This window comes from Branchiostoma floridae, chromosome 13 (genome assembly GCF_000003815.2).
Source record: "Branchiostoma floridae strain S238N-H82 chromosome 13, Bfl_VNyyK, whole genome shotgun sequence".
Lineage (NCBI taxonomy): Eukaryota > Metazoa > Chordata > Leptocardii > Amphioxiformes > Branchiostomatidae > Branchiostoma > Branchiostoma floridae.
The window spans coordinates 11,463,241-11,487,068 of NC_049991.1; the positions used below are offsets into that span (position 1 = coordinate 11,463,241).

At 42.9% G+C, this 23,828-nt stretch overlaps 5 protein-coding genes across 9 annotated transcripts in view; 2 read left to right on the plus strand and 3 right to left on the minus strand.

Annotated features, from left to right (window-relative positions):
- The first annotated feature begins 6 nt into the window (after positions 1-6).
- Positions 7-4,498, plus strand: LOC118428500. The gene is made up of 7 exons (XM_035838585.1): positions 7-597; positions 1,017-1,183; positions 1,419-1,638; positions 1,963-2,145; positions 2,362-2,508; positions 3,107-3,354; positions 3,656-4,498. Exons 1-7 carry the CDS (start codon positions 25-27, stop codon positions 4,302-4,304), a joined length of 2,187 nt encoding a protein of 728 aa, XP_035694478.1. The 5' UTR covers positions 7-24; the 3' UTR covers positions 4,305-4,498.
- Positions 4,499-4,570: 72 nt separating this feature from the next.
- On the minus strand, positions 4,571-7,533 carry LOC118428976 (caspase-3-like). The gene is made up of 3 exons (XM_035839303.1): positions 7,019-7,533; positions 6,369-6,650; positions 4,571-5,916 (listed from the first exon to the last, which is right to left on the minus strand). Exons 1-3 carry the CDS (start codon positions 7,188-7,190, stop codon positions 5,339-5,341), a joined length of 1,032 nt encoding a protein of 343 aa, XP_035695196.1. The 5' UTR covers positions 7,191-7,533; the 3' UTR covers positions 4,571-5,338.
- A 685-nt stretch (positions 7,534-8,218) lies between these two features.
- On the minus strand, positions 8,219-8,960 carry LOC118429035 (late histone H2A.2.2-like). Its single transcript, XM_035839378.1, has one exon. It carries the CDS (start codon positions 8,867-8,869, stop codon positions 8,510-8,512), a length of 360 nt encoding a protein of 119 aa, XP_035695271.1. The 5' UTR covers positions 8,870-8,960; the 3' UTR covers positions 8,219-8,509.
- A 329-nt stretch (positions 8,961-9,289) lies between these two features.
- Positions 9,290-9,755, plus strand: LOC118429033 (late histone H2B.L4-like). Its single transcript, XM_035839376.1, has one exon. The coding sequence runs from the start codon at positions 9,348-9,350 to the stop codon at positions 9,708-9,710; it is 363 nt and encodes a 120-aa protein (XP_035695269.1). The 5' UTR covers positions 9,290-9,347; the 3' UTR covers positions 9,711-9,755.
- A 744-nt stretch (positions 9,756-10,499) lies between these two features.
- The window catches only part of LOC118428948 (kinesin-like protein KIF19), a 28,717-nt gene continuing 15,388 nt past the window's right edge, over positions 10,500-23,828 (minus strand). For 3 of the 5 annotated variants that reach the window (XM_035839255.1, XM_035839258.1, XM_035839256.1), the window contains 13 exons: positions 22,486-22,548; positions 21,426-21,536; positions 18,862-18,949; positions 18,584-18,720; positions 18,238-18,360; positions 17,915-18,115; positions 16,829-17,092; positions 16,393-16,564; positions 15,271-15,445; positions 13,272-14,568; positions 12,967-13,093; positions 12,670-12,777; positions 10,500-12,296 (listed from right to left, as the gene is read on the minus strand). In XM_035839255.1, the coding sequence (XP_035695148.1) occupies positions 12,139-12,296; positions 12,670-12,777; positions 12,967-13,093; positions 13,272-14,568; positions 15,271-15,445; positions 16,393-16,564; positions 16,829-17,092; positions 17,915-18,115; positions 18,238-18,360; positions 18,584-18,720; positions 18,862-18,949; positions 21,426-21,536; positions 22,486-22,548 (3,024 nt within the window). In that variant the 3' untranslated portion in view covers positions 10,500-12,138. The remainder of the gene's footprint in view (positions 12,297-12,669; positions 12,778-12,966; positions 13,094-13,271; positions 14,569-15,270; positions 15,446-16,392; positions 16,565-16,828; positions 17,093-17,914; positions 18,116-18,237; positions 18,361-18,583; positions 18,721-18,861; positions 18,950-21,425; positions 21,537-22,485; positions 22,549-23,828) is intronic. The other 2 variants (XM_035839257.1, XM_035839259.1) reach the window with 1 other exon arrangement.

Consider the following 23,828-nt stretch of genomic DNA (forward strand, 5'->3'; position numbering starts at 1 on the left):
CCAGAATCCATCGGTGAACTTAAAATGCTACAGACACTTGACGTGGAGGAGAACAACATGAAGAGGCTGCCCACATCGCTCTATCAGATGCGTGGACTACAGAGAAAGCACGTATCAGGTGGGGTTAAATACGGGTTGATCGCAGAGAACAACCCCATGCGATCACCGCGTCCCCTCACACTCGCCCAGGGTAACCCCAGGGTCATCTCGGCCGTGGTGCTGAAAGACGCCGGCAAGTTAGAAGACGTCGTGGTAGACAAGACGCTACGGATTCTCTGTAACTCCATCTTGAACGAGTGCTGGGCCACGTTAACGATCAAGTGGCACGTTCCGCCGACGGTGACGATGCCGACGCTCTACCACACGGAGCGGGCTCGGCCGAGCCTGACCAGACTGGCCGACGACTTTCCGTGGCGAGTTCGGCCCCACCCCGAGGAGATGCTCTCCATCGCGACTTACGCCGTACAGAAGTGTCTCTTCCAAACTGTGGACTTCTTGATAGAGCAAAGTCTATTGGAAGAAATCCCGGAGTATGTAAGCAATGGGCAACTGTTGGAATCTATGGTGGAATGGATGTTGGAAGAAGCCATCGATGAGGTAAGCTGAACTCCGCTCACTTCAAATCTACATTTCTGGCTTGTAAAGATGATCTGTTTCTAGGAGCCAGCAGACTCAACACATTTAAACATTCAGCTGTATAGTGCCATATTAGGTGGATCAAGTTGGACGATTTTGTTCCAAGCAAGACAGAATTTACATACTCAATTCAATGTATATAGGCAATAGGTTAGGAAATATGGTATGGAAATCGTATTCCATGAAAAGGGGGTGGGGGATTGAAAAGGAGGGGGTAAGGTGATAACATGCACCGTACATAAAACGTCTTACCGTAAGGGACAACTCGAGCACTACTTGTGCACAGTTATATTGTATGTGGCATTGTTGGAGAGAATATTATCGTTGACGTTACACATACATGTACAAAGCCCAAGATTACGCTCCTTGTTTTCTGTCAGGTGAAGGACGACATGAAGATAATGGATAACGTGGAGGACGTTGTGGAGTTAACGGTGGACATGGAGGTCCGGCTGTGTCTGTGGGAGGAGCTGGAGGACAGGATCGGGGACGTCGTGGGGCTGGGCAGGGCTATCATGTATCTCCATGGTTACGGCGTAGAGAGCAGGTATGTTGTCACACCTGTATTTTCACCTGTACTATACTCACCTGTTGTACTTCAAGAGATTTCGAAAAACTGTGATAGAGACGTTATTTCTTCTTCATGTTTAAATCTATCTAAATTTTAAGACTTGTTCACAGTGATCTGGTACTTTGAGAGCACTTCATGATATTGGGAAATATCATAAATTTTGACATGAATATTCAATGAATACTATATGATGTTTTAACATCTGTCGCAGATACGAGGTGGATGCAGCGGGTGCAGAGCTGACTCTGCCCGGCAGGTGTCTGTTGTCCATCCCGGAGAAGGCGTTCCGTGGCAGTCTCCTGGTCACGTGCCAGGTTCTGGATCCTAACACCTACCCGCGGCGCCTCCCATTGGCTGCCGGGGAGATCCTGGTCTCTGACGTCATCGAAATCAAGCCCGTCACCCATCTACAGAAACATGCCATCCTTCAGGTGAGGAAAAAACAACACAATGATAATAAACATTGTCGATAGTTTGAAAAAAATAGCGAGCCTTTAAACTGAACTGAACATCGATTACTACATTTGTTGTTTGCAGATCCCCCACTCTGTTTCACCTGACGATGATGAGCGGGAGTGCGTCGTTAAGGCGACCCGAGGCAAGGGGAACTGGCAAGATTTATCCGCACAGGATGATGAACTGGTGAGTTAGATCTGTTTTATTTTTTCGTCCGTATGCTGTTTATTGACTGATGAATTAAATGTGGCCTCTTTGGAAATATGAATATGACTGATAAATTCGAACCATGGCTACAGGGTCGTGCCGCTGTCGGCATAGATCGGCTGGCTACGTTCGTCGTCGTGTCTCGGCCGAAGACCTACGAACACTGGCTGAAGGCCGGACAAGAGGAGACGTGTTTGGAGATGTCCCGAGGGAACGGTGTGCAGCTCCATCTGCCGCAGGACCCGCTGCACAGACCAAAGACCATTAAATTCCAGGTACGTGTTGTCAAAATCCATGGACAGGCAGAGGAAGGAGCGACTAGATGAAGGGCAATTCTCTCAGTCCGTCCGTCCATCTCTCAGTCAGTTAGTCAGTCAGTCGGTCAGTCAGTCAGTTACTAGTAGTTGGTCGGTCGGTAGGTCATTCAGCCTGTCAGTCAATCAGTCATTGTTGTGGACATGGTATTATGATATTTCCCCCGTCCTCCCCAGGTTCTCCCGTTCCACGGCTCGTGTCTGACCCGGACCATCCACACCACCACCCGCATGTCCCCCCGGGAACACCCCCTCCCCTTGATCGCCGCCAGCCACGTCATCAACGTCACCTCCAGACTCACGCAGCTCAGGGACTTCGCTCAGGTACGGCGGAATTCTTTCAGTCTGTTAACTCCTGTTAGTCATAACAGCCTCCCGGCCTTATCCGCATTGTGTTTGGGAGATAGTCGGGAGCAACTTCATTTTGCGGATGGGGGAGTCAGTCCGGAGTAAGTTCATTTTGTGGTTGGGAGTTAGTCGTGAGCAAGTTGATCTCCGGTTGGGAGCTGGTCGTGAGCAAGTTCATCTGTGGTTGCGAGTTAGTCGGAGCATGTTCATCTGTGGTTGGGAATTAGTCGGCAGCAAGTTCATCTGTGGTTGGAAGTTAGTCGGCGAGGTTGCCGACAATGAATTTCGACAAATCAAACTCGGAAAAAGTCATATTCGTCTTTATATAGATGCGATCAGACGATCGAACCGGAGCTAGAATAGGATGGATTCAAGAACTAGTTCTAGTAACTTCTACCCCAGCACCGAGTTAGGGAGTGGTCGGGAGCATAGTCGTGGGACGGTCCTGACCGTGACAGGAGCTGTAGAGTTGCATGCAGCTCGACGGGCTACGGTTCTTAAATCAGAATTTTTACATACTGGAAACAACATTTCCTCTGTTTTTTTCATCTCCCTGTAATTGTTCTGTTCACAGATTTCCCTGCCCCTGGTGTTCCCGTCTGAGAACGACGGATCTTCTCCGAGGAAAGCGACGACAAGTCCTGACATAGTGTTCTCGATGGATGACGTCAATGTGCGGAATGTGATTGACACCACTCAGGTCCACATCGTGGGCTACTCCAACTCCTACAACAAGTGGGAGGACATGACGTCACGTGTCAGGGGTGTGACCGTGCGAGGACGCAGCGAGAGTGTATCCTTCCGCACCAAGGAGCTGCAAAGGTGAGCATCCTTACCTTCTCCGACTACTCCGGTCATCTACACTAAAATAAGTGTCTCTTCCAAACCGTTCACTCTTCCTTGTATGATAGATATGTTTTAATCTGCAACCTATCATTTTCATCTCCCTCCTTGACCATCATCATAATAAGCTGATAAGTTACCCTTCATATTCTTGCTCTAAACTTAGTAGTTGGGTGAACATAAAAAGGCCCGGAAAGAAATGAAAGAGAATGGGGGTAGGGGTGGGTATTGCATTCATACAAATGACAGTTGACAATTGAGTCCTTATATTTCCGTACAGCTACATAGCGCTGTGCTACCCGCCAGGCCTGGACTTGAACGTGCACGGGACCGTGATGTCCATCATCCACAACATGGCAAGGAAACATGTCAGCCTCCTGGCGTTCAAAAGGTGGTCAACCCACGAAGTCGTTCTGTCGCACAGCAGTCCCAGTTCCGATCGCCAGGGGTCGTCCAGTAAAGGGCAAGTCATCGGCAATCTCCTCGAAGTGCGTCTAGAACTCATCACGCCAGGTACGGAGGACTTTGTCACCAAGCAGGCGAGACTTGAAGGGTTCCAACCTCAGGAGGGAGTCACAGAGATGGATACCGTCATCAAGGAGGGTCAGAAATTACATCTCAGACTGCACAACCTTGTGGAGGCAAGTTCCTGTGTGTACAAGACCAATGTAGACTTTTGTGTCCATATCAGGAGACGGAACAGACTTTCTCTGCTACTAGAATTTCAGAGCTTGAACGAGAACGGTGAGATAGAAATGTGCGTGGGGCACCACTTGTTGCAAGGGAAGGACATGCCGAGAGTTCTGGTGAAGGTGCCCGTGAGTCCTCCCAGAAACATTGTGTCTGAAGAGGACGACTTCATCTCAGATTCAGATTCAGAGTCCTCAGAACTTCAGGCACTGATGTCAGTGCTGGACTTCAGCATGTGATGTATTGTGAAGTCTGCGAAGTGTACGCAGTCCTGGATTGTTAGATAGGATATTGAAAAACACATCAACAGTAGAACAAGGAAAGAAGAACATATATAAATAAGAGGATGGTTCTACAAAGTGCCTTTTGTACTGATGTTAGCAGAGAATTACATCAAAGTTTTCAAACTCTGAAAATACAAATAGATATTTGTCAGGAGGATATGTAAGATATGAGCCATCAGGATATGTATAATGAAAAGAGTAACGTACTACTTTGCGTTTAAACCATGCTGTGACAACATTGTAGCGACATAAAACAATGGCCTACAAATTGTTACAAACATAATGAAATGAACTTTTGTATATGACTTTACAAATGCGGAAATGATACTACCATGTATGATGGTGTAAAACATTATTTGACAAGACGTTACACACTCTAAATGCAATATACTACTTCAAGAGAAGTAAACAAGGGAAACAATTGCTATTTTTGTATTTGCTTGATTGTTTTATTTGGATCTCCATTAGTGCTACACTGTTTAGTCTATTCTGTCTGGAGTCAATCTAGAATACAATTAAATGAACTTATAAAATTTGTGAACAAAAAATTAGACAAAATTGATTGTACTGTAGTATCTTAAAACTGAGAGGTCAGGGGTCGACATGAAACAATGGAAAGCTAATCTTGGCTTTGTATGCAAAGAAATACAAAAATAATAATATTGACAAAATATAAATAACTTAAATGAACAGAGCATATATATACAGATGATGATAACAAAACATCATGTAATAACTTAATATACTGATAAGAACATAAGTAAAAGATTCTTAATCCTGTTAAAGTATTTGTTACATCCTTTGTTGTTGCATTGTTTTACATCAAGGAGATAGTGATATGTTTGCTATAAGTTCTGTCCACGATCAGATTGCATGCCGCACGCGTATTGTAGACATCACGCCTCCTTTAATAGAATGAAATTTCAGTCAAACTTTTCACCATTTATTTGTGCAAGTGGAGTATCTTGACAGACGCTTGGGGTATGATGTTACTCCGGATTGAAGTAAACACTCTTTCTGAGTGTGGAATAGTTAGACGAAACCCCAATGGGGTCCATTTTCTTGGCCACCATCGTCATCATCGTGGACAAGTCGTAGATTTCCCCGAACTCTCTGAAAACGTTGGTGAGATGGTAGATGTAAGGAGCCCCGTCATCATCGCGCCGAGCCACGCACCCAGGCACGGTGGGCAGGCCAACGAAGAAGTCTGCTTCCTGACTCACTTGGAACACTGGTGTCACGTCGGATGGGCAGTCCACGCACATGCGCTCTTGCACATGCACCCCCTGACAAGCCTGGATGAAAAACAGTTTGGGTTTTCCAAGGAGGGTGGGGCATTCTTTGGCATTGAATGGCTTCAAGAGCTGAGAAAGTTCGATGGAAAAGTCATCTGAGGAATAGACTTTTCCCTGTGAACCATGAGACATGACACAACAGACGAAACAGTCGAAATTCGAGTGGTCCTCTTCTCCAACGTGCTGTAGGGTTGTCATCATAGCCATGAAAGTCATGTCCGTGTAGCATCGCACAGTGAACTTCAGCCCTTCAAATAGCTCCCTTAGTCGTTCTGAAAAGGGGGCAAATTGAAAATCATCAGGGATATCGTCACGGGTTGTACATACTAAGTTAATAGCTGTGCTGTACTGCCAGTAGTCATACACAGATTACACAAAACACCTTTTCAGGCTAGTTTTACTGGCCGCCAGCCTTACCTTGGGAAAATTTAATGTATTCTATTTTTGGCACACTCTACGCTTTAACTTCCCGTACTGTTTGTAGAAAGCATTACTCACAAATGAGTGCCCATTGTAGATACTGCCACGCACGTCTGATTAACACGTCGACAAACAAGCCACTGTTGACTCTTACTATGAGTCAGACTTTGACTACTACACGTACACACCTGCCTAGATATTGACATATTCCCGAAAGAGAAACTACAAGTATCAAAGCAATCAAAATATGGTGTGAAATGGACATCTCATGATGCAAGGCGCATTCTTAGCATGCCAACCTTACCTGTATCTTTCTCTGCCCCCGTCCTGGTTGTGTGGCCGCCTTTGCTGAAGTTGATGTTGTTGATAATGACCGCCAGTCCCCTGGGTTCGTGACACATCTCGTACGCAGGGCCCCGTGGCACCTGTTCCCAGTATCTTGTGTGCAACCCCAGGCCTTCTGTCATCTGCCTCATCACGGTTTGCTCAAACTCGGGAGTCAACTGCTCAACGGAAATTGGAATATTGCTGCAAGGGCCGAGCGAATCTAGACGGTGTTTCTTCTCGAACATCCACTTTCGATCGTCTATTATTAAGGGAGAAAATACGAAGAAAATAACATTCAACATTCGCCTCGTTCATTATGAATGAAATACAGATGGTGATGTGGCTTTTGATGATCATTGTATGGTCATACAGCAGATTCATGAAATATTCAGTATCAGACATGTACCCAAAGCGGAACAAGTAATCAAAGGTGAAATTGTTGTCCAGCATGTGTAAACAAGGGGCGCAGTGATAATCAGTCCTGTTCGGATTTGAAATAAAGATCAACATTGTAGAGACATAACCTTCAAGACGTTCAGTTTCTTAGTTTCGTCGGGTTGAAAATGTCCACTTTTTAAAAGGATCTAGCCTATAAGTCTGTTACAGCGTTACAAAAATTACACTAACCTCTCTTGTCTGAAATCAAGACTAGTGCCGTTCCGATGGGTCCTCTCATCATATTCAACACGTCCACCCCACCGTTGGCGGGTTTTTTAAAGTGAGCAGCTAAAGTGTCCATAAGTTTGCCATCTTCTTCATACAATGGAAGCCCACAAACCACAAAACATGACGTATTCATGGTTGTTGTTATCCGTATGGGTTCCCCTGATGCTTGAATTTCCGATGATGTCGATGATGTTTGCCGGAAAATGGGGCAGTAGAATACATCTGGCGTCACTGGGAAACCTGCTTTCACCAGAAATTGTCGTCGAAACGAAAGTCTTTGGGAAGTTTATGTTAAATTTGACGCGAAAATACACGTGTTTTGCCAAAGCCGTATAAAGATCCCCGGTTTGTTTACGTCTTTCTAATTTCCAGGTGCGCAACGCGCCGACCTTTGAACTTGGCGTCCAGCTAGGTTTCATGGTAACAAAAGGCCAAAGAGCATGTACGTACGCGGGCATATTCAAATGACTTGGTGAACAGTATAGAACTTTATTGCACGACATTTGTACATGGTACAATGTATGGAAACGACTATTACACAAAGTGCAAAATAGGTGTATAGAATAAGACTTAACATCCTTATTAACATAGCAAAAAGGGCTAAAACAAGATATAATGTTACAATCGAGTTGGGCTAATCATGGCTTTCATTATTCTTTCTAATAACAAAGCAGTCTTTGATATATTTGCCTAACTTTGCATTATGGGAGTTGTGGCATCTAAAGATATATACAAATCTGTCTTTAGCATCGAGGTTCTTGAAATCTGCTGTAATAGATTCTAGAAATGTGAATAGCTCATTACGTAAAATAGTGTGTTTAGAACATTCCATTAAAAAGTGAAATTCATCTTCAATATGCTTTGGACAGAAAGGGCAGAACCTTTGGTCAGGGGCTACATTGTAATATCTGCCTGTTTCAATATTCAATTTATGGCTACTGATTCTTAACTGAGTTATCGCTTTTCGAATTTCAAAATTATCTATATCATAAAGGTATCTTTCTTGTTCATAACATTCTTTTGACTTGCTCAGAAAAGACAGTTTAGTGTTAGCGTCGGTAAGTTGACCGTGAGGATCTAACCTATAAGTCACATCATCAATACCAGTGAGGATCACGGTCCACATATATAGGATAAACGTGCGTGGAGACTGCATGGGAGCTCAGTTGGCAGAAACCAATCAAGAAAGAACGTAAGGTCAGAATAAAACTGGTGCATGTTTACTTAATAAAGTGCTCCCAAATAGAAGTAGCTGGGGAAAAGTTGTGACCTTGGTGGGGAGATCAAAGACAAAAAATTCCCAACCTCTGCTTGGAGAGTAGTGCATATGATTAGAAGTGTGTATGTGTGGGCAACCTCCTTGGTGTGGGAAACGTATGACTTTGAGATAGCTCTTTCAAGGGATGTAGGTGGCCCTGAAAAGGGCCGGGATTTGTTCGTTCGTTCTCAAAATTACTTCTTCTTGGGCAGGAGCACGGCGTGGATGTTTGGCAGCACACCTCCCTGAGCGATGGTCACACCGCCCATCAGCCTGTTCAGCTCCTCGTCGTTGCGTACGGCCAGCTGAAGGTGACGGGGGATGATCCTGGTCTTCTTGTTGTCACGGGCAGCGTTGCCGGCCAACTCCAGCACTTCGGCGGTCAAGTACTCCAGCACGGCGGCCATGTAGACTGGGGCGCCGGCGCCAACACGTCCTGCATAGTTGCCCTTGCGCATGAAGCGGTGAACGCGGCCAACAGGGAACTGGAGCCCTGCACGGGAGGATCGGCTCTTTCCCTTGCTCCTCTTCTTGCCCTTGCCACGGCCAGACATGTTGACACTATCAATGCTCTTTCAACAAAGTTGCTGAGAAGAATGGTCATGAATTATTCATAATGTCTCCTTTTATACAACCCCAACGGATCCAAATACTAGTACTATGGATTGAATAACCAATCATGGCTTTTCCCTGACAAAATAGCCAATGGGAGAGAGGAACAACATTTTTCACTGAAATCGCCCACCCAATCAGCTCATTCCTATCATGTGATTCCTAACAGGTCATAAAAATTTGCATATTATGCTATGTTTTACCACAGGAAGCGTAGTCTAAAATTCTTGGCCAATTGTATTGCTCATAGTCTACAGCAACCAATCACAGTGGTAGTATCGAAAGTTTTGACCAATGGTCGTTAAGCTGTATATTCTCTATCTTCTAGATCGTAAAATTTGCATAATTGCTGGCGGAGGCAATAAAAGGCAAGCACACGACGATGTTGTCATTTTATCATTCTTTGAGTGATCTTGAGTGATGGCACCAAAGTCAGGGAAAGGAGAAAAGAAGGCCGGCAAGGCCCGCCGCATGGGCAAGGATTCCAAGAGAAGGAGGAGGAGAAAGGAGTCCTTCGGAATCTACATCTACAAGGTGCTCAAGCAGGTGCACCCCGACACCGGTGTCTCCAGCAAGGCCATGGGCATCATGAACTCCTTCGTCAATGATGTCTTCGAGCGTATCGCTGGCGAGGCTTCCCGCCTGGCTCACTACAACAAGCGCTCCACCATCAGCAGCCGGGAGGTCCAGACCGCCGTGCGTCTGCTCCTGCCTGGTGAGCTGGCCAAGCACGCCGTCAGCGAGGGCACCAAGGCCGTCACCAAGTACACCAGCTCCAAGTAAACAACTTCGAACGGCAAAAACCCCGGCCCTTTTCAGGGCCACCAACATCTCACAAAAGGACTGTTGTCAATCACGCACATTATTGTCTCTAACGTCTTGATAACACACAGTGCAAATACCATCTGATTACATGTGAGAAACTTACTTCAAAATACAATCCGTTTTACGACCAAGGAATTGTATTAGCCTCCCTCGCGACGAAGGTTTATGCAACAAGATATGTAGGCATCAAACCAATACCTGAACGATCCCGATCAAATTTTCAAAACAGTTTTGGAAGTTGTAAAAAGAATAGCACCCTGGCTAAAAGGATGAGCCTTCCTGTCACGTATGCAAATTTTTGGATTACAATTTTGCGGACGTGTTAGAAGCTAGACCAAAGTTTTGCTACATTTTCAGAGGACAACTTTTCTTTATCGCTATTATCGTTAATCTTGATACAAGTTTATCCTAGCTGTCTCAAAGCCTTGGCAAATGTACCCTTCACCTACGTAGGTGTATCCATTCATATGCACAATTGTTTTATCTACTAACGTTGGTATTTTCGTGTAGGGCATGACAAAAAGCGTGCCTGTCAACATGTTGAAACTGAGGTCATTGCTAGACGTTGACCTTCATGGGAGCATGGGTGGCTTCCTCTATATGACTAAATGTCCTCAATATGATGTCAAATAGTTAAATACTTCATAGGTATCTAAGCCGTATCTTGCTTTATTTTCTGTAAGATCTGAGCAAAGGCATTGACAACAGCAAATCATCGATCATTTGACTGAGGCACAGAAGACAGTGTAGGTAGAAAATAGGAATAGTTTTATTTTCTGTTCAAATACAATCTAAAGTTCTCTTTCCCAAACAAATATTACAATGTTCCTATTGTACCCAAGGTCTACACCAGCTGAATTAATAACCTAAGTTACTATCCTGTTCAATTACAAGTTACTATCCAGGCACAGTTAGCACAAAGGTTGAAACAGGTGTAGACTCGGGACTGATGCCCATTACTAGCTGTATGATTAGAAATTGTTCTGATCAACAGACGTACAGTTTCATAGTCTCATATCTCTGTCTTGCATTACACATAAAGTATTGATCTGCACATTTTTTCCTTTACTTCCAATCCACGAGACAGTTGAAATGCAACTCCTATGTAAGCAATTGTTGAATACAATTATCTCTGGTCCAAAACTATTGACTTGACAGTGTTGGTAAAATATGAAACTGGAACACAGAGAGTATTGCCCATTTGTGTTGTACAGAGCTGACTTGCCAATGTTATGATTTGTAAGTAGGTTCAATGCATTGCACAGACTACAAACATAAGATGCAAATCATAATACTGTAAGAAAAGGATATGATGTGTGGTACCCATGCAAAAAAAACTATACATCACAATACCACTGTGTAAAGAGATGTACATAACACATGTACGAAAATGTACATATTCTGATTTAACTTACAGGTCATGGTTAGATATGATACAAACTATATTTCCACAGTAAGAAACAGAATATACACTACAACACACACTATACAAGGAGCATGTTAGTTTATGATTAGGATTTAAAAAATCATCTGCCTGTACAGAATTGTCAAAACTACAGGAAAGGTCACTACCTGAATTCTCAATCATAGATTGAGTCTAGGATTAAAAAAGAAGAAAACGCTCAAATATTGTCAAAGATCTTAATCTTTACAATTCTTTACAAAGATTGATGTTAGCTAAAATTTACACATTATAACGTTAATGTTATTGAGTTGGTCGATGTCACAACAGATGTCACAATAGTTTGAAGACACCATGTAGATGTTTGTTGATGAGATTAAGATAACTTATTCATAAGTTAAATAAATACTAATTTGATAGCTATATCCAGTCAGATATGAATGGTTATGGTGCAGTAACTTCTATCAAATTCTGATGTCAATATCTTAGAATGGACAATATCTAAGGTCAGACAATTATCAACATTAATACATGCTGCATTTTTTGCATAAAATGGTAACAAAGGTTTCAGAATTTCAGAAGGAAGGCAATACAGGTGAAATGGAATGTATTAAGTAACTTCAAGCAGCAGCCAACTAACTTTTTGTGCTTACAAAGCTCAAAAGTGAGCACTTGAACCGCTACAAAAAGATAACTACTCTAAACTATTGAAGGCACTTGTGAATTGCTAGCAAACATCTGATTTGTAAGAGAATCACAGCTAAAATAGTAACAACTGTACAGATTACGGGAGATACTCGTTTCCTTCAAATAACAAATTTATTTAATAGTAACATGATTTTTGGCTGGAGAAAAACTATCAATTTTTAAAATTTTGATACCTATATCAAGGGTGTGAATTTGTGTAAGAAAGTTTCAAATTTGGTCAAAATTTTTTATTAACATTTCCCCTCTGAAGTCAGAGGATCTACAGTTGGAAGGTGTTTAGTATCTGCGGTGCTTGTCGGTACTTCGCGGGAGAGCGTGGCCGGCGACTGCTATGTTAGCCTTGCGGTAGGCGGGGATGGTCGCCTTCTGGCGGATAGGGGGTGGCTGCAGCTGGGGGGTGCTGGCGGCAGAGGAGTCTGAGTAGGTGGAAGGTCCTGGGGAAAAATAAAACACCATGAGCAATCGTCACAGAAAATAGACATGGACATGATCAACAACATCAATCAACATACTACAGCCAACCAGTTAAAAATAACAACTGACTCAGTCTGAAGCACAGTACTTGACTTTTACAAATCCAATATTTTCTGTCCCTCTGTCATTGCTGTCAAATCACAATTTGCTCCTCATACAAAAATAGTCTTAGATACATGTACATCAAGCAAGCTGAAGCAGATAAAAACTTACAAACAGTACAACAAAGAGATAGGCTGTCTGCAGACACAAAGACGACACGAAAAACGAAGGTAAGCTTGTAGCTAGTGATGTAATGTAAGTGAAACAATGTGCATGCAAGTTGACCCTTACCTCTATACCTCTTCTGCACAGAGAGGCCCTTGCCCTTGTCTGCCCCACTCTGGAAGACTGTAGTAGGGGGAGTGCTGACTGGTTCTAGTGTCCGCAGGTCACCTTCTCCTGAAGAGAGGCAAGACAAAAGCACAAATCTAACTCAACATCGTATTGTGGCAAAGATACCAGTTGCACCATTTGGAACAAACACTGCAAGCACTTCAACCTTCCATGTTCCCATAATATTGCTGCACTTGAATGTGAACAAATATATTGCAGTAGAGCAAACCAAGACGACTCCAGTAATTTTCTTACCTGTATGGTGGTTGACAGGAAACTTGACGCGCCCCCTGTACTGTGCTGGGTCTGAATAGTTCCCATTGGAATGTCGGATGCTGCGCATCTTTTGTCTTGCTCCCACTGACACTTTCCCAGCTTTATTCTACAATGATGGGAAAGAAGGGCATAAATTTCTTACATGCAGGGTGGAGAAATTTTTGACGCCATGATTTACATGTACAGTCAGCACACCAGAAATTTGTCAATATCAGCTTATACATTTAAGTTAACTTGGTGAAAATTCTGAAAGCAGTCTACCAAAAACAGCAACACTAACCCACCTTGTCATCAGATACCTCATGAGACTTGGTCCTCCTGCGTGCCTGTCTGTCTAGACTCTTCCTATCGCTACGGCGAGGTTTCGCAATCCTCGGCACAAACACGGGAGGAGGGGACTCCTCGCGCTTGCTGCTGGACTTTTCGTCATACAAGTTCTCCTCGCTAACAGCGTGCCTCATGGCAGGCGTTAGGGGGTTAGACCTGACCTCATCGATTTGTTTTAACTGCCGAGTGTCGTCCCTGAGAGAATTAAGAGAAGCTGTGGTCTTGCCATAATCAAGGGTGAGAATATCTGGAGCGTGAGGGGTTACTCGCGACCGCCGCCGAGCGGCGATGGCATTTATGTTCTTTGTTTTCTTTGCCACTTCAATGATATCATCTGGTGATGTCACTATCCCAGTTGGAGGTTCAGGTGAGTCACTGGTTCGGCTATTGCTTCGACTGCTGATGCTGACCAGGCTCTCAAGTTTTGTAACACTGTCCGAGTGGGTCGGACTTAAGGTCACTTGGTTATCGTTCGCTGCTTGCCGCAGCATCCTAGATTGAGGACTTGCTTTGAAGACCTTTGACGGTGTGTCCCTTTCATTCAAGTCCTTCGTTGACGCATTTCTTGACTTTATCTTTGTGGGCGAAGGACTGGAATGTTCATCGTCCAACGTGCCAAGCTTATCGTCATATTCCTCAAAGTCCTGAAGCTTCTGAGTGAGGAATGACATTTTTGCCTGATAGCTCTGTAACGTGTGCAGCTGGGTGTGGCTGAAGGAAGCGTCCAGATCCTGAGTGTACACCTCATACAGCTCCTCCAGCTCCAGAGGAACAGGTAAGTTGTGCATCTCGATCAGTTCCCGCTGCATGCGGATTATCTCGTCCGCCACGTTCTTGTGCTGCTCGTACCTCGCAATGACCAAGTCTTTCTGGCGGAGGAAGTTTTCTTGAAGCAGTGTTTTGGACTGCATCTCTGTGTTTTCAATTTCCAGCTCGTGGACCTTACACAGGAGCATGAGAATTTCCTTTTGGTCCTCGTTATTGATCCGTTTGGGCAGCAGCTCTTCCAGTTTCCTTCCCTTGCTCTGGATGAGACTAAGTTTTTCCTGAAGTTGAAGCTTCAGGTTTGATGCCTTTTTCTGCTCCTCCATGAGCTGCTGCAGCTCATCTTTAGCATGTAGGACCTCCGGAGGCTCGGAGGAGGAGTCACTGTGGGAGGACTGTTCCTCTGCCTCCTTCTCACTCTCTCCCTTCTCCAACTCTTTGTTGTCCTCAGTCTGCTTTTCCTTTTGCTTGCTCTGTTCCTGGTCCCATCTGTGGAGGAAACAAACATAAGAAACATTCTACATTTTGTATATTACATTAGAAATTCAGCAAGTAAATAGTCAATTTGTGAATAGCTGGAGTACAGTTAAATGATAAAATATATTCAAGTATGATACACTTTGTATGTATTTACTTATACATGTATTTAAAGTGTATAATATATTATGTACTGGAATTGATTTGTTTGCAGGCTGTTCATTAGAAACAATCAGGCAATGCATGCACACATACTTGTAGATTTGATACTGTACATGAACATTTCAGACATTGACAGGATTAATTTTTATGTTTGTACTAGGGCTGTCTCCAGCTTAAAATTTCCTTAGGAAGCAATCACTTCAAAGATATATTCCAGCTTAAATTTTTCTTCCGTCCTATTGTTTGGGAGCCCGTGATGTTTATTTTAGTTGTTCAATCTGTCATCTTACGGTTCTGAAAACACATCTAGTTCATGTAATGAAGCTCAGATTTTTGGGACAGAAAGGGTAAAATTTTTGTCCATAGAAAAACATGCAAATTTCTGTCCCAGGACGGAGGTACAGGTCCTGAAGACATGTACAGCCTGGGTTTGTACTAAGCAGTTTACTAATGTGTACTCACTCGGAGATGGTGAGCATGTGTCTGGACGTTAACCTGTGTACTCACTCGGAGATGGTGAGCATGTGTCTGGAGGTTAAACTGTGTACTCACTCGGAGATGGTGAGCATGTGTCTGGACGTGTCCATCTGGATCTCCAGCGTGGTGTTCTCCAGCTCCATCAGGCTGCGCCGGATCTCCATCTGCTCGTGAAAGGCCGACACCAGCTGTTCCCGCAGACGAACCATCTCCTTCTTGTCCGACCTGCTGGCCTCCAGCTGTACCTCAGCTGTGCAACAGAAACGTCACAACAAACGTCACGTAGGGAAAAACTCAGTCTCACCAAACAAACCTCAGGAAACTTCATAGGTATATTACAGAAATCATGTATCAAACAAAATGACTTTGAAAGCTTTAGCTGACAGTCTTGCACCGAAATGACAGAAAACATTTGATGTCTTTACATGTGATGCTCATTCTGCCATACAAGTCAATGGATGTTGGAAACCGCTAGCAACACACAGATATATGGCAACCTACGTGCACAGTTGCCAAGCAAAACTGGCAAAACAAATCCAAAAACAGCATAAATCATGCTTCACGAGGAATAATTTGATTACTCGACATGGGATGAAAGCGTGAAGCATTGCCCTTGTCAAGAAGGTACTATGGAACAAAGCAGGGAGGATTAATAATAGATGGCCGTGCCATTTGTTGTCTGATTTTAATTACTGATTGCTCCCTTGGCTGTATTCAATCTTATCTGGTCTCTCACTCTCCAGCCAATAATAGGTTTGCTTCCCTTGTCATGTTTTCATGAGGTGGTGTCAAGAACATGGTCTAACATGAAGTACCTTGATAACATTATGGAAGCTTAAACCACACTAAAGCATGCAGTACTACGATAAATTTTTTAGCTCATATCTTCTCATGTCGTGGTAGTCATTTTTCATAGTCATTTTAAATTTCTTTCCAAAGTAAAATGAAACTTTTCGATCCAAAGTTGTTTTACCACAAATGTATGCAATGAACATGGCCATGGTACCTTAAATTTGCTACTTGGGGATTTTCCTTTATCTTTTAAATGGTAAGTGTGAATGCAGGGTACTCCATCTTTATATTGCAAAAATGGTTCTGGAAACTAGATGCACTGAAAGTCTTTAAAGTCTTCGCCTTTGTGAACAAAAGTGACAAATTTGTGTGGCCATGTGGACTACTCTACAGTCATAAACTTACACTGTATCTCCTTGATCCTGGACCTGAGCTGCTGCCCCTGGGACAGCTCCTTCTTCACCATCTCCTGTTCCTCAATCTTCAGCTTCAGCCGAGAAATCTCCTTCCGCAAGTCCGAGATGATGGCCGTGTATTGCGCAATATGGTACGAGACGTTCATCAAATTTCTTTTCACCTGTAAGAGAAGAAAGGATGACCAAAAATATACTCCATGATATTCGAAAAATTATGTTGCACAACACATTCATTTAAGTAAAATACATGTTGATACCTAGCTCAAACCTCATACTTCAGACTACAACAACTGAGAATTACAGTCCATCAAAATTTCTGTTGTAGCTCTGCAATTCTGTTTTGGATACTTTTTTCTATCACCATTGAAAAAGTACACGTTAGTGCTTAACCTCAGTCATCTTAAAATACTCAGTTGGTTCCTTACCCTAGTTTTGATATTCTTTGCTCTGTCTGCATACAGTAGAGTATTTCTGGACTCATCAAACGAGGTGCTGGCTGGACTGATGTGAGCGATCATCACAGTCTTACAGTTGCCTCCCAGGGCATCCTTCAGTAGCCTGGTCAGCTTACTGTCACGGTAGTTTACATACGCCTTCCCTCCCTTCTCACACAGCGCATTGATACAGTTGCCCAGCGCCAGCAGAGAGCGGTTGATGTGAGCACCTTCCTTCATTCTTTTACCACGGTTCTGAAAGGGAAGAGACAGCAATGTTACACAAGTCATCCTATACCTACAAGCTTCTTTTTACTAACAAATTTCACTTACAATTGAGTGAAAATTTGCGTTTTAAATGATAGGTGTTATGTGAAACCAAATCATCTGCCACTGTATAATAACGATTACTGTGTACACATGTAACTGGTGTCTTAATATTTTCTCATCAGCCTAATTGCCAAGTGGATTTGACCTTCAAAGCTTGGGCCACCTTAAGCCATTCCAGACTGTGGGTGCTAGCGGTGGTTATGTTTGGATACGCAGTGTGTAAGTTTCAACAACAGTGCCAAGTATGACTTTAAACCAGGGACTCTGTCCAAGTCTGTCCTACCGGTTTCTGCAGTCTGCGTTTGTTCAGCTGCAAACATATTCCATAACATGCTTGTGTTAGTAGAGAGTTCAGTGTTGGTGAGTAAAATCTGATGATAATGGATGAAAAAAGTGACAGAAGTACAGATTCTGATATGATAGGTGAATGGATGTACAATGGATTAAAACACTTTGATTCAATGTGGTCATTTAATGATATGATCCATCCATAGTTGGATAGAAGCGATGATGGAAAGATTGGATGCAACTACAGTCTTATAAAAGCTTTATGGGAATGTAGAAGAAGGCATATTCAGCATTCTTTACAGAGGTTCACTGATGATGTTTCCACACACTTTTGAAAGAGATCCTAGGTGACATACTGTAATGGGTTGGTCAACCAGGTGAAAAATTTCACAACTGTACAGTATAGTCCTGTGGAGAAACATTTCAACAACACGCTGTTCATTAATGTTGAAAACTGACCTGGGTTTGCGCTGCCCTCTCGGACCCCGCCAAGTCGATCATGTACAGCTTGCCGACTCGCACCTCCTGCGTCGTGTTGCGGACGCGGGAACGCTGCTTCACGGTGACCTGCAGCACGGCGTGCGAGCGGGAAGACGTCTTGTTCGCCTTGGTGGGTTCCTGGGTACGCTGCTTGTTGCCTTGCTGTAGGAGCTCCATCACCTGTTGAAGATAACATAAAAGTCTTACAAATGGAGTAGAACACAGTAGTAAGGTATGAGTTGATGAATAGTTATGTCTACTTCAGTCTAAGGTGGCACACATGAGGACATGCATTTTTGTACCTCCTTGGTAGATTTGGCGTTGACCTCCGACAGCCCGGTGACCTGCACCCCTTTCGCGTCCTCTCGGAGTTCCAAGAATCCTGACTCCGGGTTCAGGAGATCACGGATCATCTCGTTGTAGATCTAGGGTGGCAGGGCAGGACAGGGTGAGCACACTGACAAAAATGTGTATCCGGGGCATATTTGTTCTGGAGAGACTTGGCATGATAAGTTTAGAAATAGACATGTAACTCACAGGCACTCAAAGGGACAATTTCACATGTTGGACATTAACATAGGTCATCTTGAGATACAGATAATAGTGCAAAAGTCACAGCTAATGCTTATTAGCAATAAGATGACATACCTCTAGGTAAGACATGGACACTTGGTACACCATGTTTTCACTTGTGCGGTACATCTCCTCAAACAGGGCATTGAGCGACCTTGCCATCACCCCAGGCTCGTGTTCTGTACCCAGCATGGTGTAGGTTTTACCAGCACCTGGAAGGGAAGACACATGTTTGACAATTAAATATATGTAAGAGCTGTGGCCATCCCTACTAACCACTCTCATGAACACTTACTGTAAAGCAATACTTTTACACTTAGTCTAGTACTTTTACACAAGAAAAGGCATCATACCTGTAGCACCATAGGCAAAGACAGTAGCGTTGAATCCCTCAATGACACTCTCTATCAAGGGCCGGGTGGTGTAGGCATAAACTTCCTCCTGTGTAATGTGATAGAGTAATGTTTAACATAGAGAACCAGGGGTACATCCAACATCATTCCAAACACTGTAGTCTTGTGTTGTGTATATGTCATACAGATGGCATAACAGCAACAAAAACACAACATGTAGTCATGCTTTGATATGCTACCAGGTACAATGTCTTTCATTTCGACCTTCTGTAAATGCCATCATGTGAAAATCCAATCATTCTTACAACCACATTGGGTGCACTTCCATTGATGACTGCTAGATGTCTCTTTGCTATTGGGAAGCTGTATTGCTTACTTCACTAAAGAATCCAAATTGGTAATAGCACAGTCTTAAACAGGGCTCGAAATACTGGGTGCATGTGCACCTAGGTGCACCCAAAATTGGAGCTGTGCACCCAATTATTTTCTGTGGGTGCACAGGGTGCACCCAAATATTTTCTTGGGTTTATGTATGTAAATATATCAAAGTATACTAGTATACATCATATTCTTGACATCTAAGTGTTAGAGATATAATAAAGATGTCTGTCATGGTACCTACTTAAGAATTTGATAGCATGTAACTAAAATTGTTGTTAGGTTTTTCTGACATTCTACTGAAATTTAAGTGGTGCACCCAAAAATGTTTTGGTGCACCCAATTTTCTAAGCTGGGTGCACCAGTGCACCTAATCCCAAAAATGAATTTCGAGCCCTGTTAAATATTTGATTTTGTCTGATAGATATGCAGTACAATGTATGTGTTAGGACTGAAGTTATGCAAGAGTATCCTGCTTCTTTCAGGGCTATTCCATTGTTACAGCTACTTGAGTGATCAGGGTCTCCCCTTTTCAGTGCTTACACAATGCCCTTCCACGTGCTTTTGATTTTCCAAATGCCATCTATTGAAGCCTCATGATCAAGCTCTTATGTTAACATTATGGAATTTCACTCAAGCATGCGATCGGGCATGTAGGAGGTAGAGACAAGGTAGTTTGTAGGAAATGTAATACTGTAGCTGCTTTAGAAAGGGTGTTTTTAGTGGTTTCAGAGAACGTGAAACGTGTAGCACGTCATGGGAATCTCATGTAAAAGCAGCCGTAGTATGTAGTGTTCTTTGTCACGGCACTATCACTATACAGTAGCAAAGAAAAGAATCCGTTGGATCAAGGTTCTCCCTGTGAAGCTTCTGTGACGAAAGCTACATTATGTTATGTAACATAAGTTGGCTTTGGTTGCACGCACATCCCCTTGCTTGTTTTTATTAAATCACAGGCATACAAGATGGGTATTTCATAGTTAATGCAATTAACCATAACACAAATATCCAGCTCTTTCCCAGGGAGATTGTTTAACATGTAAACATGGCGTGAAAGGGGCTTAAGCATTATTGTTCTAACTATAGCATGAGGAGTACCAAGCAAATCAATAACTTTTTCAAAATCAATGGTTTGGTCCAAGACACGTAAGCAACCTTTCACTACATGTACAAGGGTTTGAGTAATGTCAACAGCATGATTAATGATATCTAGCCTGACTGAATTTGCTGGGTGAACAGCTATGATTGCATAACGAATTGGTCCCTTGTGATTTTGTAGTTGTCTAGCATAAGGTTTGCTCGTGTCTGCCTAACTGGATGCCTTGGGAACAACCATGACAGACATGCATATTTTACATGGCAGACATTGGGAAAAACAGCCATCAGTGACCTTCACCCTTCAAGAAATTATCAATCCTGTTGATAAATACGTTCAAGTTTTCTTAAATAAAGATTTCATATATATGCTTTGAATGAACTTGATAACTTAGGACTACATGTATGCAGATGGCTTTTTAATTGAGTACAATGTACTATACTGTACAGTGTTAATGCCAACTTAAAGGTGCTCCCTGCTTTGAATCAAACTACAGTTGACTGGAGTCATCGATTGCATCCATCTCTAACCAGTGCTCTGCCATGTCAATACTTGAAATTGAGGTCTGAGGCTTACTACAGCTGGGCTTGAGTTACTATGCTGATGAATTTTTAAACCATTTTGTTAGGGTTTCAGGGTCAGCTTTTCCTCCAATTGTAAAGGCCAACATGTCTATAAATATCAGGACTCAGGGTTCTGCAATACTCCTGCCCTACAGAAAAAGGACACTCTGCTCAGGGCTATCCTTAACTTGAGACATTTTTCTGTCATTATTGTTTGTGAGCCTTATCCTGTGTTGTCAATTTTCACCGTTGAATCTGTAAGCTTAAGCTAACAAGCCATATTTTTAATCAATTTCATGTCATAAAATTCAGAAGTTTTTATCCGCCCCAACAAGCAAATTTCCATCCTAGGATAGACAAAGGGACAGAACCTGGAGACACCTCTGACCCTACTGCAAAACTGATGTAAATGCCAAAGGATGTCCATGAATAAGTGAAATCTTTCTGGGAACATTTTTTGATGAAAGTTTTATTGCATTATATGCTTTACGATTATCATGTGTGTGCAACGTGTAACTAATACTCACTTGAGTGGACCTGCCATCAAATGAGTAGTCAAACACATATTGCTTCTCCCGCGATCGATTCGCTCGTAGGATGTCGTCAGGGTCCTCCTGGGGGTCCATTAGTACCACCATCTGCGGAGGGAAGAAATCGTGTAAGAGGCTTTCCGGGAAACAAACACCTGAACCGAACTACTTGCTAGCATGCAAAGAAAAAACAGTCATCGTGTGACTTTTAAAATACATGGAGGAATACAATTTATGTAACCTGGGAGCCAGCAGGGATCGGGCAGCTAGGACAGCTTATCTACGATAACTCCTTCAGGCTTAAACTCCCCTGGAGCACTAATGTGAGATCTGCGGGCTGACTGCCTTGGGTCCCCGAACAAAACTCGCTAGCTACCCGGTCCTGTCTGGCTCCCAGGGTACAATTTATGCTGAACAGAAGTGGCAACGTAAGCTTGTACATGTACATGTACTTGGTAAACTTTTTGAATGATTTTTAAGAACACCACAGACAAAAAAAGAATTCTTTAAATTTTTCTTCAGTGGGAAATGACTGTCATATTAAGATTTCTGATCTATACGATATAATATATTAGTTTGTATTATAGTTTTGGAGATTCCATGTGGTTATTGACTGTTACAGTTTGTACATGTACTTTGTATTGTAAGGCATACACAGAGTGCTTCACATCAAGGTTGGCACACCTGCTGCCACTGCTTAAAACATTACATTTAGCACATCTGCTCTCGAAGTGACAGTAGATGACAATGTACAAATGTATGCTTTTATCCTTCTGGAAGATGAAAATCAATTTGAGAGCAGATGTTACATTAACCATTCACAACATGTAAGATGTTCACAACCTTAAACCAAGTGTCTCACTGTGTTTTCAGACAGAATTTATTTCCAGGATACAAAATAACCAGAGAGCTCTCACCCCCTTGTTAGGAAACATTGAAAATGTTAGTTTGAAGTATTTCGAATACTTTTCAATGTCATCTACAAGAATCAAAAGAACCCAAAACCCGGAGAAGCTGACTGAAATCAAAAGTCGCCATCTGAGGTCGGCCATTTTACCTTTTTACGGGGATCAATTCTTTTCCTAGTAGTAGAACAGATGTTCTCTACAAGATGAGGGCTCTATGTGCATGACAAGGAAGGAAATGAGCAATAATTATACATTTAATGGATTTTCACGTTGTGCCATAAAATCTAATAGGCTTTGCCTGCCTGGCTTGGAGTGTTTTCATGGTAAATTATGTTGCCCATAGCAACCGTGCCAAACAATTACCGAACCCTAGCAACCAGCTGACAGAGGCATTACTCTGAAGAAGTTGATTAACCTGAAGATAAACTCTATTCACGATTCATCACAGCTGGGGTAAGGTAAGAACAAAGGAAAGACAGCGGCCTGGTCAGGTCAACTACAAAACAGTCAGCTTAGAAGACTTAGAATGTACAACATGCAGAGTCAGCCAGGTAGCACATATGTTTAGAATGATTTTTGGGCCCCACAGTTTGAAATTCGCATGTTCTGAGCACCAATTTCTTCTTCTTCATTTGTCATCCACAGATGAGATGAAACATGATGGGTTTTTTTTCAAGTTGCTAGTAGTGCAGTGCAAAAACCATCTCATAACTGAGACTGCTTCTGTGTACTAACATTTACAAATGTATGTTGCTTTATATCTGTCGGGATTTCAATTAAAGCTGGTAAAATCTGTCAGAGCCCCTTACCCCTTCAATCAGTCAGGGTAAGAAACACACAGACAGACAAGCAAACAGACAGAAAAAAAATACAAATACTCTTCGGGTGAAGTAAAACTAAAAAGGTCTGAGGTTACATCGCTAGAGTAGAATGTACCAGATGTCCACGCATCTGTCGTTTCTAACAACAGTTTTACTGCCCAAGAGTAACAAGCACATTCCGAAGAGTCCATCGTGTTGACCCTGTGTCTCAGGGTTGTGACAGCAAGCCAGGCAGGCTACTTGTAATGGTGTGTGTACTGATCTACACGCTTTTCATGACTGCTATTATTCCTTGGGTTCTGTTCACCTGGACCCGTGTATGCACTCTAAACATGGCTTGTTTGTTTGTTCTTCGGGTGAATTGCTAGCTGCTGTGTGTTTCATTACCTTGAAACTGTTTACTATATCCTTGACGGAAAACAACGTAGGGTGGGAGGGAAGGACTTACAAGGAAAGGGATCTCCCTTTCCACACACAAAATAAGGCTTTGCATAGTCAAGTGGTACGCCACAAGGGGACGTAAACAGGGCTGCTTCCATGTGCAACACGTCTCCTGGATACCAGGGGACAACAAGGTCACCTTCAAAATGGCCATAGTTGTGTTGATACCTAACCACAACCTCGAGTCAATAAAGGGGTCACTGCATCATTTGTCTCCTGTATGGCTGGTG